The sequence below is a fragment of the Rhinoderma darwinii genome, chromosome 11, assembly GCF_050947455.1.
Source record: "Rhinoderma darwinii isolate aRhiDar2 chromosome 11, aRhiDar2.hap1, whole genome shotgun sequence".
NCBI lineage: Eukaryota > Metazoa > Chordata > Amphibia > Anura > Rhinodermatidae > Rhinoderma > Rhinoderma darwinii.
Genome location: NC_134697.1, coordinates 87,170,172 through 87,185,662, shown reverse-complemented (window position 1 = coordinate 87,185,662; position 15,491 = coordinate 87,170,172). Strand labels below are relative to the sequence as shown.

The following is a 15,491-nucleotide window of genomic DNA, read 5'->3' as shown; positions in this document are numbered from 1 at the left end:
GAGGTGCCAGCTGCTGACACAGCTTTTAGGGACTTTCTGCAGCTCTGGCAGCAGACTCGATCCTCCATCCTGCTGGCGGTCGACCGCATGAAACAGAAGGCGGACACAAGGAGAAGAGAACCCCCTCAGTTTCTTCCTGGCACGAAGGTCTGGCTGTCCTCCAGGAATATTCGACTGAGGGTGCCGTCGTGCAAATTTGCTCCCAGCTTCCTCGGACCCTTCGAGATCCTGCAGCAGATCAACCCTGTCGCCTACAAGCTTCGGCTGCCTCCTACTCTCAAGATCCCAAACTCCTTCCATGTCTCCCTCCTGAAGTCGGTGGTTCGGAACCGCTTTAACAAGACTCCTAGCTCTGCGGTTGGCTCCAGCGGTCCTTCTGACGGCTTTGAGGTTAAGGAGATCCTGGACATTAAAAAAGTAAGAGGAAGAACCTTTTATTTAGTAGATTAGAAGGGGTTTTGTCCAGAAGAGAGGTCCTGGGAGCCAGAAGAGAATCTCAACGCTCCTACCCTTATTAAGCAGTTTCTCTCTCGTTCTGGTCCCAAGAGGAGGGGGAGCCAGGATGGGGGGGGTAGGATACTGTAACGTCCGTGGTCACTGACCACGAACTCCTTCCATCCAGTCGATGCCCTTCTCTCCAGCGATGTCTGCACATACTGCCGTGCTGTTCCACAGTGACCACCAGGGTGCGCTCGCGAGCTCAGTCCAGACTTAAGAAGCCAAAGCGCACGCATGTGAGAGATTGAGCTGATTGCTCTCAGAGCACCCTGGGCTATAAGAAGGTCCCAGCCCCATCCTCCCATGCCGGAGCGTCGTTTATCATATCCTAGTTTGTCTAGCAAATGGTCTCCTAGTGTTTTCCAGTTCCAGTATACCTGTATCCCATGCTATCCTGTTCTGGTCCCGTGCTGTGCTGTACCTACGCCTGTCCTGTTGCTCCACGCCTGACGTCTACCCGCTGCCTAGTCCCAGTCGAGCCTGCCTTGCTGCTGTCCGAACTGCTGTCAGGTACCTTATACGAACTATGACCTCCACGAACCCAACGTGACAATTACTGGCCTGGAAAATATTTGTATAATCGAAATAGCAGCCACTTGATGCTTAAAAAAAAAAAAAAAAAAAAGTACAGTAAGGGACACCGTGTGATGGCTAATTTTTTTTTTGGGAGTGTTCCTTTAATTCTCTCTCTGCCAGGACAATTTTTACACTTGACATGCACTAAGAGAACCTGCATTATCAAGTAAAAACAAATATTATATTTTCCCATTATACCTATATATTTTCCGAAAGTAGACGCCTGGCACAGTGATAAAAAAAAGCAACCCAGAACTTCTACATTCATGGACACCTTCATAGAATTTTGCATCAGTGTTACGTTTTGTGAAAAAAATGCATCAAACATTTTGTTTGTGGTTATAAGTCTGAGCCAAACAAGGCATGAGACACAAAGAATCTCCTAAAAATAAAAGTTCAAGGTGGAGAGAGTTGGTTGAGTGATAACGTTTATGTATCACACCCATGGGCTCAATGGAAGGCTGTGCGGGCCGAGAGAAGACAGTAAATGGCTGTGATGTGTCTTCCTGCGAAAAGTTTTTTTCTTCATGTTTCTTTCCTGCAGTTTCCCCCTCCCACCCTCCCTTACACACAACGATCCAGGAGGTAAAACTTTTCATCCTGCTCCCCAACTTCAAATGAGTGCTGTTCCCCAAATATTGAACCAAGAGACTTGGTATCGTGGGCTTAAAGGGGTTGTCCGGCCATGGGACCGTTTTTAATACTGATGACCTATCCACAGGATAGCTCATCAGTATATGATCGGTGGGGGTCTGACATCCATGCCCCGAACCGATCAGCTGCTCCGGCTGCCTCCGTGCACAGGATGTCCATGCCGGAAGCAGATGGCTCCGGTCACAGAAGAGCAACCGATCTGCAGCTGTTTCTTTTCTAGTGAGTAGGAGCAAAGTTGCAATTCCACAGCACGGCCACTACGTAGTGTGAGGAGCCATCTGTTTCCAACACCGACCACTGCAAACCGTGCATAACATCCGGTGCCCGGAGGCAGATGATAGGTGCAGGTGTCGGACCCCTACGATCATATACTGATAACTTATCCTTTGGAAAAATTTATCCTTTGGAAAAAGTATGAAAAACCGCCCCGTGGCCAGACAGCCCATTTAAATATCACACTAAGATCTAGGCTCTTTATCGTACGAGTGTTTAAAGTCATGACATATTACATAAATCCTTCACCGTGAAAGGGTTAATCATTTTGTCAGGGCTGTAAATACTTTATACCATTTTGTAAATACCAGTGGATTAAACAAACTGTCCTGGCTCCTTACCGGGCAGAAACGGACAATGGTTGTTCTAAGTAGAAGGCTATTATCGATACTCGAACGTATGAAAGTTTGGATTGGGTGACCACCCACCTGGGCTGAGATCTGTAGAAACTTGGTCCTCCTTATCCTTCTGATCACCCATCATATATGTCTCTTCCTCTTCATCGGACTCTTCTACTTTAATCCTGATGAAGTCTTCATCCTATAGAACCATGTAACTCATTACGTGTATGCTTTACTTAACACCTGGTTTCATGTACAATAACACTTTGGAATTTAGCAAGACCACAGTTCTATCTACCTGAGGATCCTGCGGGACATGGTGTTTCTCCTCTGGACAATCCTGGGAACGCCTACAACTGGAACGTTTCTTTAGTGGATTTCTCTTACCGGCTCCATCTGAAGGAAACATACACAATGTATTCATTCAAGGTAAGTATGTGATGATCAAGTGATGGGTGTATCTAGGTCATCCTCAAAACTGCTCTCCTCTTACCCGGTGATGTGAGGGGCTGGTCGTCCTCCATCATGACGTCCCTGTACAGATCCCTCTTACCCGGTGATGCGAGGGTCCGGTGGTCCTCCATCATGACGTCCTTGTACAGATCCCTCTTACCCGGTGTTGTGAGGGGCTGGTGATCCTCCATCATGACGTCCTTGTACAGATCCCTCTTACCCGGTGATGTGAGGGGCCGGTGGTCCTCCATCATGACGTCCTTGTACAGATCCTTGTGTCCTTCTATATACTCCCACTCCTCCATGGAGAAATAGACGGTGACATCCTGACACCTTATAGGAACCTGACACACAATGAGACAGTCATCATCCCGACACCTTCATAGCGTTACTATATAATGTCCCAGCATTCCCGGTAGTCCTCACCTCTCCAGTCAGTAGATGAATGATCTTGTTGGTGAGTTCCAGGATCTTCTGCTCATGTGTCAGTGAGCGAGATAAAGGACCCTTAAGGGGGCTCTGTTTCCTGTTCCATCTGCCTGATGCGCGTGGTTCCCACATGGATTTCATATATTTGCCTGACTTCTTCATAGGTCCAAAATTCTAAATAATCAAACATAAACAATATAATACAAAACTAACCTGAATGCTCTACAACGGTGACTCTAGCTTCTCTGGAATCCCTCACCTCTCCAGTCAGCAGGTATATAATTTCCAGGGTGAGGTTTAGTATCATATCAGTGTTCTTTTCTTCCTCCATCCTCGGTAAATCAGTCTGATGGCCCAAAGAGTATTTCATCTTGACCCCAAAGGCTGCAAGAAATTCAGGGAAAAACAAGGTTGAAACATAACATTCCTCACTGACCTCAAGATGCACGAGTCCTACAGTAGCCATGAACACAGATATACAGTTGAAACCAATGTTAGTGGAGAGAGCCGTCAGCTCCCTGCTCCACCATTCGTTATGGAAATCCAGTTGTGAGCGGCCTGGCGCAGACAGACATGATGCAGTAATGCCATTGAGCCACACCCAGCACAGACCGGAGGAGCAAAGGTATCTCCTCCAATCGTCATAGGAACGGGGAAAGGGGATTATTTATTTTATTATTTTTATTTGGCACTATTGGGGCTGTGCAGGGGCAGCTATGTGGGCATTATACTGTGAATGGCATTATTCTTTGAGGGGCAGTTGTGGGGGAATTATACTGTGTGGTGGCAGCTGTGGGGCATTATACTGTGTGGTGGCAGCTGTGGGGCATTATACTGCAAGGGGGAAGCTGTGGGGGATTATACTGTGTGGCGGCAGCTGTGGGGGATTATACTGTGTGACGGCAGCTGTGGGGCATTATACTGTGTGGTGACAGCTATGGGTTATTATACTGTGTGGTGGCAGCTGTGAGGGGGCAGCTATGAAGTATTATACTGTAAGGGGGAAGCTGTGGGTCATTGTACTGTGTTGGCAGCTATGGGGGCATTATACTGTGTGGTGGCAGCTGTGGGGCATTATACTGTGTGGTGGCAGCTGTGGGGCATTATACTGTGTGGAGGCAGCTGTGGGGCATTATACTGTGTGGTGGCAGCTGTGGGGCATTATACTGTGTGGTGGCAGCTGTGGGGCATTATACTGTGTGGTGGCAGCTGTGGGGCATTATACTGTGTGGTGGCAGCTGTGGGGCATTATACTGTGTGGTGGCAACTGTGGGGCATTATACTGTGTGGTGGCAGCTGTGGGGCATTATACTGTGTGGTGGCAGCTGTGGGGCATTATACTGTGTGGGGGCAGCTGTGGGGGATTATACTGTGTGGGGGCAGCTGTGGGTTATTATACTGTGTGGAGGCAGCTGTGGGGGATTATACTGTGTGGTGGCAGCTGTGGGGCATTATACTGTGTGATGGCAGCTGTGGGGCATTATACTGTGTGGGGGCAGCTGTGGGTTATTATACTGTGTGGTGGCAGCTGTGGGGCATTATACTGTGTGGGGCATTATACTGTGTGGTGGAAGCTGTGGGGCATTATACTGTGTGATGGCAGCTGTGGGGCATTATACTGTGTGGGGGCAGCTGTGGGTTATTATACTGTGTGGTGACAGCTGTGGGTTATTATACTGTGTGGTGGCAGCTGTGTGGGGGCAGCTATGAAGTATTATACTGTAAGGGGGAAGCTGTGGGTCATTATACTGTGTTGGCAGCTATAGGGGCATTATAATGTGTGGGGGCAAATGTGGGGCATTATACGGTGTGGTGGCAGCTGTGGGGCATTATACTGTGTGGTGGCAGCTGTGGGGCATTATACTGTGTGGTGGCAGCTGTGGGGCATTATACTGTGTGGTGGCAGCTGTGGGGCATTATACTGTGTGGGGGCAGCTGTGGGGGATTATACTGTGTGGGGGCAGCTGTGGGTTATTATACTGTGTGGAGGCAGCTGTGGGGGATTATACTGTGTGGTGGCAGCTGTGGGGCATTATACTGTGTGATGGCAGCTGTGGGGCATTATACTGTGTGGGGGCAGCTGTGGGTTATTATACTGTGTGGTGGCAGCTGTGGGGCATTATACTGTGTGGGGGCAGCTGTGGGGCATTATACTGTGTGGTGGAAGCTGTGGGGCATTATACTGTGTGATGGCAGCTGTGGGGCATTATACTGTGTGGGGGCAGCTGTGGGGGATTATACTGTGTGGGGGCAGCTGTGGGTTATTATACTGTGTGGTGACAGCTGTGGGTTATTATACTGTGTGGTGGCAGCTGTGTGGGGGCAGCTATGAAGTATTATACAGTAAGGGGGAAGCTGTGGGTCATTATACTGTGTTGGCAGCTATAGGGGCATTATAATGTGTGGGGGCAAATGTGGGGCATTATACGGTGTGGAGGCAGCTGTGGGGCATTATACTGTGTGGTGGCAGCTGTGGGGCATTATACTGTGTGGAGGCAGCTGTGGGGCATTATACTGTGTGGAGGCAGCTGTGGGGCATTATACTGTGTGGAGGCAGCTGTGGGGCATTATACTGTGTGGAGGCAGCTGTGGGGCATTATACTGTGTGGAGGCAGCTGTGGGGCATTATACTGTGTGGAGGCAGCTGTGGGGCATTATACTGTGTGGAGGCAGCTGTGGGGCATTATACTGTGTGGGGGCAGCTGTGGGGCATTATACTGTGTGGGGGCAGCTGTGGGGCATTATACTGTGTGAGGGCAGCTGTGGGGCATTATACTGTGTGGTGGCAGTTGTGGGGCATTATAGTGTGTGGGGGCAGCAGTGGGGCATTATACTGTGTGGCAGCAGCTATAGGGCATTATACTGTGTGGCGGCAGCTATAGGGGCATTATACTGTGTGGCGGCAGCTATAATGGCATTATACTGTGAGGGGGCAGCTATAGGGCATTATACTGTGTGGTGGAAGCTGTGGGGCATTATACTGTGTGATGGCAGCTGTGGGGCATTATACTGTGTGGGGGCAGCTGTGGGTTATTATACTGTGTGGTGACAGCTGTGGGTTATTATACTGTGTGGTGGCAGCTGTGTGGGGGCAGCTATGAAGTATTATACAGTAAGGGGGAAGCTGTGGGTCATTATACTGTGTTGGCAGCTATAGGGGCATTATAATGTGTGGGGGCAAATGTGGGGCATTATACGGTGTGGAGGCAGCTGTGGGGCATTATACTGTGTGGTGGCAGCTGTGGGGCATTATACTGTGTGGAGGCAGCTGTGGGGCATTATACTGTGTGGAGGCAGCTGTGGGGCATTATACTGTGTGGAGGCAGCTGTGGGGCATTATACTGTGTGGAGGCAGCTGTGGGGCATTATACTGTGTGGAGGCAGCTGTGGGGCATTATACTGTGTGGAGGCAGCTGTGGGGCATTATACTGTGTGGAGGCAGCTGTGGGGCATTATACTGTGTGGGGGCAGCTGTGGGGCATTATACTGTGTGGGGGCAGCTGTGGGGCATTATACTGTGTGGGGGCAGCTGTGGGGCATTATACTGTGTGGTGGCAGTTGTGGGGCATTATAGTGTGTGGGGGCAGCTGTGGGGCATTATACTGTGTGGCAGCAGCTATAGGGCATTATACTGTGTGGCGGCAGCTATAGGGGCATTATACTGTGTGGCGGCAGCTATAACGGCATTATACTGTGAGGGGGCAGCTATAGGGCATTATACTGTGTGGCGGAGGCTATAGGCGCATTATACTGTGAGGGGGCAGCTATAGGGCATTATACTGTGTGGGGGCAGCTGTGGGGCATTATACTGTGTGGGGGCAGGTGTGGGGGATTATACTGTGTGGGGGCAGGTGTGGGGCATTATACTGTGTGGAGGCAGCTGTGGGGCATTATACTGTGAGAGGGCAGCTGTGGATTATTATACTGTGTAGTGGTAGCTGTGGGGCATTATACTGTGTGGGGGCAGCTGTGGGGCATTATACGGTGTGGAGGCAGCTGTCGGGCATTATACGTGTGGAGGCAGCTGTGGGGCATTATACTGTGTGGTGGCAGCTGTGGGGCATTATACTGTGTGGAGGCAGCTGTGGGGCATTATACTGTGTGGTGGCAGCTGTGGGGTATTATACTGTGTGGAGGCAGCTGTGGGGCATTATACTGTGTGTAGGCAGCTGTGGGGCATTATACTGTGTGGAGGCAGCTGTGGGGCATTATACTGTGTGGTGGCAGCTGTGGGGCATTATACTGTGTGGTGGCAGCTGTGGGGCATTATACTGTGTGGTGGCAGCTGTGGGGCATTATACTGTGTGGTGGCAGCTGTGGGGCATTATACTGTGTGGTGGCAGCTGTGGGGCATTATACTGTGTGGAGGCAGCTGTGGGGCATTATACTGTGTGGAGGCAGCTGTGGGGCATTATACTGTGTGGAGGCAGCTGTGGGGCATTATACTGTGTGGGGGCAGCTGTGGATTATTATACTGTGAGGCGGCAGCTGTGGGGCATTATACTGTGTGGGGGCAGCTGTGGGGCATTATACTGTGTGGGGGCAGCTGTGGGGGATTATACTGTGTGGGGGCAGCTGTGGGTTATTATACTGTGTGGAGGCAGCTGTGGGGGATTATACTGTGTGGTGGCAGCTGTGGGGCATTATACTGTGTGATGGCAGCTGTGGGGCATTATACTGTGTGGGGGCAGCTGTGGGGCATTATACTGTGTGGGGGCAGCTGTGGGGCATTATACTATGTGGTGGCAGCTGTGGGGCATTATACTGTGTGGGGGCAGCTGTGGGGCATTATACTGTGTGGGGGCAGCTGTGGGGCATTATACTGTGTGGTGGCAGTTGTGGGGCATTATACTGTGTGGGGGCAGCTGTGGGGCATTATACTGTGTGGCAGCAGCTATAGGGCATTATACTGTGTGGCGGCAGCTATAGGGGCATTATACTGTGAGGGGGCAGCTATAGGGCATTATACTGTTTGGCGGCAGCTATAGGGGCATTATACTGTGTGGCGGCAGCTATAGGGGCATTATACTGTGAGGGGGCAGCTATAGGGCATTATACTGTGTGGGGGCAGCTGTGGGGCATTATACTGTGTGGGGGCAGCTGTGGGGGATAATACTGTGAGGGTGCAGCTATAGGGCATTATACTGTGTGGCGGAGGCTATAGGCGCATTATACTGTGAGGGGGCAGCTATAGGGCATTATACTGTGTGGGGGCAGCTGTGGGGAATTATACTGTGTAGGGGCAGCTGTGGGGGATAATACTGTGAGGGTGCAGCTATAGGGCATTATACTGTGTGGGGGCAGCTGTGGGGCATTATACTGTGTGGGGGCAGCTGTGGGGCATTATACTGTGTGGTGGCAACTGTGGGGCATTATACTGTGTGGGGGCAGCTATAGGGCATTATACTGTGAGGGGCAGCTATAGGGCATTATACTGTGTGGCGGCAGCTGTGGGGCATTATACTGTGTGGCAGCAGCTATAGGGGCATTATACTGTGAGGGGCAGCTATAGGGCATTATACTGTGTGGCGGCAGCTATAGGGGCATTATACTGTGTGGCGGCAGCTATAGGGGCAATATACTGTGAGGGGGCAGCTATAGGGCATTATACTGTGTGGCGGCAGCTGTGGGGCATTATACTGTGTGGCAGCAGCTATAGGGGCATTATACTGTGAGGGGCAGCTATAGGGGCATTATACTGTGTGGCGGAGGCTATAGGCGCATTATACTGTGAGGGGGCATTATACTGTGTGGCGGCAGCTATAGGGGCATTATACTGTGAGGGGCAGCTATAGGGGCATTATACTGTGTGGCGGCAGCTGTGGGGCATTATACTGTGTGGCAGCAGCTATAGGGGCATTATACTGTGAGGGGCAGCTATAGGGCATTATACTGTGTGGCAGCAGCTGTGGGGCATTATACTGTGTGGCAGCAGCTATAGGGGCATTATACTGTGAGGGGCAGCTATAGGGCATTATACTGTGTGGCGGCAGCTATAAGGGCATTATACTGTGTGGCGGCAGCTATAGGGCATTATACTGTGTGGAGGCAGATATAGGGGCATTATACTGTGTGGCGGAGGCTATAGGCGCATTATACTGTGAGGGGGCAGCTATAGGGCATTATACTGTGTGGCGGCAGCTGTGGGGCATTATACTGTGTGGCAGCAGCTGTGGGGCATTATACTGTGTGGGGGCAGCAGTGGGGCATTATACTGTGTGGCAGCAGCTATAGGGGCATTATACTGTGTGGCGGCAGCTATAGGGGCATTATACTGTGAGGGGCAGCTATAGGGCATTATACTGTGTGGCGGCAGCTATAGGGGCATTATACTGTGTGGCGGCAGCTATAGGGGCATTATACTGTGAGGGGGCAGCTATAGGGCATTATACTGTGTGGCGGCAGCTGTGGGGCATTATACTGTGTGGCAGCAGCTAAAGGGGCATTATACTGTGAGGGACAGCTATAGGGCATTATACTGTGTGGCGGCAGCTATAGGGGCATTATACTGTGTGGCGGCAGCTATAGGGGCATTATACTGTGTGGCGGCAGCTATAGGGCATTATACTGTGTGGCGGCAGCTGTGGGGCATTATACTGTGTGGCAGCAGCTGTGGGGCATTATACTGTGTGGGGGCAGCAGTGGGGCATTATACTGTGTGGCAGCAGCTATAGGGGCATTATACTGTGTGGCGGCAGCTATAGGGGCATTATACTGTGAGGGGCAGCTATAGGGCATTATACTGTGTGGCGGCAGCTATAGGGGCATTATACTGTGTGGCGGCAGCTATAGGGGCATTATACTGTGAGGGGGCAGCTATAGGGCATTATACTGTGTGGCGGCAGCTGTGGGGCATTATACTGTGTGGCAGCAGCTAAAGGGGCATTATACTGTGAGGGACAGCTATAGGGCATTATACTGTGTGGCGGCAGCTATAGGGGCATTATACTGTGTGGCGGCAGCTATAGGGGCATTATACTGTGTGGCGGCAGCTATAGGGCATTATACTGTGTGGAGGCAGTTATAGGGGCATTATACTGTGTGGCGGAGGCTATAGGCGCATTATACTGTGAGGGGGCATTATACTGTGTGGCGGCAGCTATAGGGGCATTATACTGTGAGGGGCAGCTATAGGGGCATTATACTGTGTGGTGGCAGCTGTGGGGCATTATACTGTGTGGCAGCAGCTATAGGGGCATTATACTGTGAGGGGCAGCTATAGGGCATTATACTGTGTGGCAGCAGCTGTGGGGCATTATACTGTGTGGCAGCAGCTATAGGGGCATTATACTGTGAGGGGCAGCTATGGGCATTATACTGTGTGGCGGCAGCTATAAGGGCATTATACTGTGTGGCGGCCGCTATAGGGCATTATACTGTGTGGAGGCAGTTATAGGGGCATTATACTGTGTGGCGGAGGCTATAGGAGCATTATACTGTGAGGGGGCAGCTATAGGGCATTATACTGTGTGGGGGCAGCTGTGGGGCATTATACTGTGTGGGGGCAGCTTTGGGGCATTATACTGTGTGGGGGCAGCTGTGGGGCATTATACTGTGTGGGGGCAGCTGTGGGGCATTATACTGTGTGGTGGCAGCTGTGGGGCATTATACTGTGTGGGGGCAGCTGTGGGGCATTATACTGTGTGGGGGCAGCTGTGGGGCATTATACTGTGTGGTGGCAGCTGTGGGGCATTATACTGTGTGGGGGCATTATACTGTGTGGCGGCAGCTATAGGGGCATTATACTGTGAGGGGCAGCTATAGGGCATTATACTGTGTGGCGGCAGCTATAGGGGCATTATACTGTGTGGCGGCAGCTATAGGGGCATTATACTGTGAGGGGGCAGCTATAGGGCATTATACTGTGTGGCGGCAGCTGTGGGGCATTATACTGTGTGGCAGCAGCTATAGGGGCATTATACTGTGAGGGGCAGCTATAGGGCATTATACTGTGTGTCGGCAGCTATAGGGGCATTATACTGTGTGGCGGCAGCTATAGGGGCATTATACTGTGTGGCGGCAGCTATAGGGCATTATACTGTGTGGAGGCAGTTATAGGGGCATTATACTGTGTGGCGGAGGCTATAGGCGCATTATACTGTGAGGGGGTATTATACTGTGTGGCGGCAGCTATAGGGGCAGCTATAGGGGCATTATACTGTGTGGGGCAGCTGTGGGGCATTATACTGTATACTGTGTGGGGCATTATACTGTGAGGGGCAGCTATAGGGGCATTATACTGTGTGGCGGTAGCTGTGGGGCATTATACTGTGTGGCAGCAGCTATAGGGGCATTATACTGTGTGGTGGCAGCTGTGGGGCATTATACTGTGTGGAGGCAGCTGTGGGGCATTATACTGTGAGGGGCAGCTATAGGGCATTATACTGTGTGGCAGCAGCTGTGGGGCATTATACTGTGTGGCAGCAGCTATAGGGGCATTATACTGTGAGGGGCAGCTATAGGGCATTATACTGTGTGGCGGCAGCTATAAGGGCATTATGCTGTGTGGCGGCAGCTATAGGGCATTATACTGTGTGGAGGCAGTTATAGGGGCATTATACTGTGTGGCGGAGGCTATAGGCGCATTATACTGTGAGGGGGCAGCTATAGGGCATTATACTGTGTGGGGGCAGCTGTGGGGCATTATACTGTGTGGGGGCAGGTGTGGGGGATTATACTGTGTGGGGGCAGCTTTGGGGCATTATACTGTGTGGGGGCAGCTGTGGGGCATTATACTGTGTGGGAGCAGCTGTGGGGCATTATACTGTGTGGGGGCAGCTGTGGGGCATTATACTGTGTGGTGGCAGCTGTGGGGCATTATACTGTGTGGGGGCAGCTGTGGGGCATTATACTGTGTGGTGGCAGCTGTGGGGCATTATACTGTGTGGTGGCAGCTGTGGGGCATTATACTGTGTGGTGGCAGCTGTGGGGCATTATACTGTGTGGGGGCATTATACTGTGTGGCGGCAGCTATAGGGGCATTATACTGTGAGGGGCAGCTATAGGGGCATTATACTGTGTGGCGGCAGCTATAGGGGCATAATACTGTGAGGGCATTATACTGTGAGGGCATAATACTATACTGTGTGGCGGCAGCTATAGGGTCATTATACTGTGAGGGGCAGCTATAGGGGCATTATACTGTGTGGCGGCAGCTATAGGGGCATAATACTGTGAGGGCATTATACTGTGTGGCAGCAGCTATAGGGGCATTATACTGTGTGGTGGCAGCTGTGGGGCATTATACTGTGTGGAGGCAGCTGTGGGGCATTATACTGTGAGGGGCAGCTATAGGGCATTATACTGTGTGGCAGCAGCTGTGGGGCATTATACTGTGTGGCAGCAGCTATAGGGGCATTATACTGTGAGGGGCAGCTATAGGGCATTATACTGTGTGGAGGCAGTTATAGGGGCATTATACAGTGTGGCGGAGGCTATAGGCGCATTATACTGTGAGGGGGCAGCTATAGGGCATTATACTGTGTGGGGGCAGCTGTGGGGCATTATACTGTGTGGGGGCAGGTGTGGGGGATTATACTGTGTGGGGGCAGCTTTGGGGCATTATACTGTGTGGGGGCAGCTGTGGGGCATTATACTGTGTGGGGGCAGCTGTGGGGCATTATACTGTGTGGGGGCAGCTGTGGGGCATTATACTGTGTGGTGGCAGCTGTGGGGCATTATACTGTGTGGGGGCAGCTGTGGGGCATTATACTGTGTGGTGGCAGCTGTGGGGCATTATACTGTGTGGTGGCAGCTGTGGGGCATTATACTGTGTGGTGGCAGCTGTGGGGCATTATACTGTGTGGGGGCATTATACTGTGTGGCGGCAGCTATAGGGGCATTATACTGTGAGGGGCAGCTATAGGGGCATTATACTGTGTGGCGGCAGCTATAGGGGCATAATACTGTGAGGGCATTATACTGTGAGGGCATAATACTATACTGTGTGGCGGCAGCTATAGGGGCATTATACTGTGAGGGGCAGCTATAGGGGCATTATACTGTGTGGCGGCAGCTATAGGGGCATAATACTGTGAGGGCATTATACTGTGTGGCAGCAGCTATAGGGGCATTATACTGTGTGGTGGCAGCTGTGGGGCATTATACTGTGTGGAGGCAGCTGTGGGGCATTATACTGTGAGGGGCAGCTATAGGGCATTATACTGTGTGGCAGCAGCTGTGGGGCATTATACTGTGTGGCAGCAGCTATAGGGGCATTATACTGTGAGGGGCAGCTATAGGGCATTATACTGTGTGGCGGCAGCTATAAGGGCATTATACTGTGTGGCGGCAGCTATAGGGGCATTATACTGTGTGGAGGCAGTTATAGGGGCATTATACTGTGTGGCGGAGGCTATAGGCGCATTATACTGTGAGGGGGCAGCTATAGGGCATTATACTGTGTGGGGGCAGCTGTGGGGCATTATACTGTGTGGGGGCAGGTGTGGGGGATTATACTGTGTGGGGGCAGCTTTGGGGCATTATACTGTGTGGGGGCAGCTGTGGGGCATTATACTGTGTGGCAGCAGCTGTGGGGCATTATACTGTGTGGCAGCAGCTATAGGGGCATTATACTGTGAGGGGCAGCTATAGGGCATTATACTGTGTGGCGGCAGCTATAGGGGCATAATACTGTGAGGGCATTATACTGTGAGGGCATAATACTATAGGGCATTATACTGTGTGGCAGCAGCTGTGGGGTATTATACTGTGTGGCAGCAGCTATAGGGGCATTATACTGTGAGGGGCAGCTATAGGGCATTATACTGTGTGGCGGCAGCTATAGGGCATTATACTGTGTGGGGGCAGCTATAGGGCATTATACTGTGTGGCGGCAGCTGTGGGGCATTATACTGTGTGGCAGCAGCTATAGGGGCATTATACTGTGAGGGGCAGCTATAGGGCATTATACTGTGTGGCGGCAGCTATAGGGCATTATACTGTGTGGGGGCAGCTATAGGGGCATTATACTGTGTGGCGGCAGCTATAGGGCATTATACTGTGTGGCGGCAGCTATAGGGCATTATACTGTGTGGCGGCAGCTATAGGGCATTATACTGTGTGGCGGCAGCTATAGGGCATTATACTGTGTGGCGGCAGCTGTGGGGGATAATACTGTGAGGAGGCAGCTATAGGGCATTATACTGTGTGGCGGCAGCTATAGGGCATTATACTGTGTGGCGGCAGCTATAGGGGCATTATACTGTGTGGCGGCAGCTATAGGGCATTATACTGTGTGGCGGCAGCTATAGGGGCATTATACTGTGAGGAGGCAGCTATAGGGCATTATACGGTGTGGGGCATTATACGTTGGGGGGGGGGCAGTGTCAGGGTGTATATTATATACAATAGTATATAGCAGGCTCAGGGGATATATATTCTGTATTAAAATACAGGAGCAGGTGACCCTGGTGTCCTAATAGCCGGACACCACAGTCAGCTGCTCCTGTATTATGGTAGCACACACATAATACATCATACTACAATAACCAGTCACAGAACACCGGCGTCTACTCCTCCAGTATTAAATTAAACAGACACGAGACACCAGAGTCTGCTCTTCCTGCTCCTGTCTATGACAGGTATAGTTACCCGTTGCCAGTCTCATCAATGTCTTCTTTGTGCCGGGTCCTCTGTACCGCCCCCTCATCACCTCTGACCCGGATGTTATTACTTACAAGACACTTTCCAATAGCCAATCCCTGAAAAAACTACATCCCCCGAAATCCCCAGCGGTGTCCAGGCCGCGGCCAGTGACGTAATCATAGCGCGACAAGTCAAGCAGCGGACGAGAGGTGAGTCTCCTTTGTTATGTGCGATCCTCCGGAGGCTTCTCCCTGATACCGGAATATACATCTTGTCTGCCATATTATTTGGGGGGATTCATGTATACGGTATATAACGGGGGTGCTGGAATTGTGTAGATTAATAGGGGGCGACCAGGATCGGACTGGGATCTTTTATCTGGTGAATATATCTATAGCAATGGGGGGATGAGATGATGTATATGGTATATAATTAGGGGAGGGGGATGTGATGTATATATAATTAGGGGAGGGGGATGAGATGATGTATATGGTATATAATTAGGGGAGGGGATGTGATGTATATGATATATAATTAGGGGAGGGGGATGAGATGATGTATATGATATATAATTAGGGGAGGGGGATGAGATGATGTATATGGTATATAATTAGGGGAGGGGGATGAGATGATGTATATGGTATATAATTAGGGGAGGGGGATGAGATGATGTATATGGTA

General features: G+C 51.1%; 2 protein-coding genes across 2 annotated transcripts in view; one reads left to right on the top strand and one right to left on the bottom strand.

Moving 5' to 3' along the window:
• Window positions 1–14,891, bottom strand: part of LOC142662998 (uncharacterized) — a 79,345-nt gene extending 64,454 nt beyond the window's left edge. Inside the window, exons 1-6 of the mRNA XM_075841292.1 lie at window positions 14,817–14,891; window positions 3,484–3,608; window positions 3,222–3,398; window positions 2,836–3,139; window positions 2,641–2,738; window positions 2,430–2,541 (exon numbers count right to left, since the gene is read on the bottom strand). Of these exons, the coding sequence (XP_075697407.1) occupies window positions 2,430–2,541; window positions 2,641–2,738; window positions 2,836–3,139; window positions 3,222–3,398; window positions 3,484–3,608; window positions 14,817–14,874 (874 nt within the window). The 5' untranslated portion in view covers window positions 14,875–14,891. The remainder of the gene's footprint in view (window positions 1–2,429; window positions 2,542–2,640; window positions 2,739–2,835; window positions 3,140–3,221; window positions 3,399–3,483; window positions 3,609–14,816) is intronic.
• Window positions 14,892–14,957: 66 nt separating this feature from the next.
• The window catches only part of LOC142662997 (uncharacterized), a 123,134-nt gene continuing 122,600 nt past the window's right edge, over window positions 14,958–15,491 (top strand). Inside the window, exon 1 of the mRNA XM_075841290.1 lies at window positions 14,958–15,019. The gene's annotated coding sequence lies outside the window, so the exon portion shown is untranslated. The remainder of the gene's footprint in view (window positions 15,020–15,491) is intronic.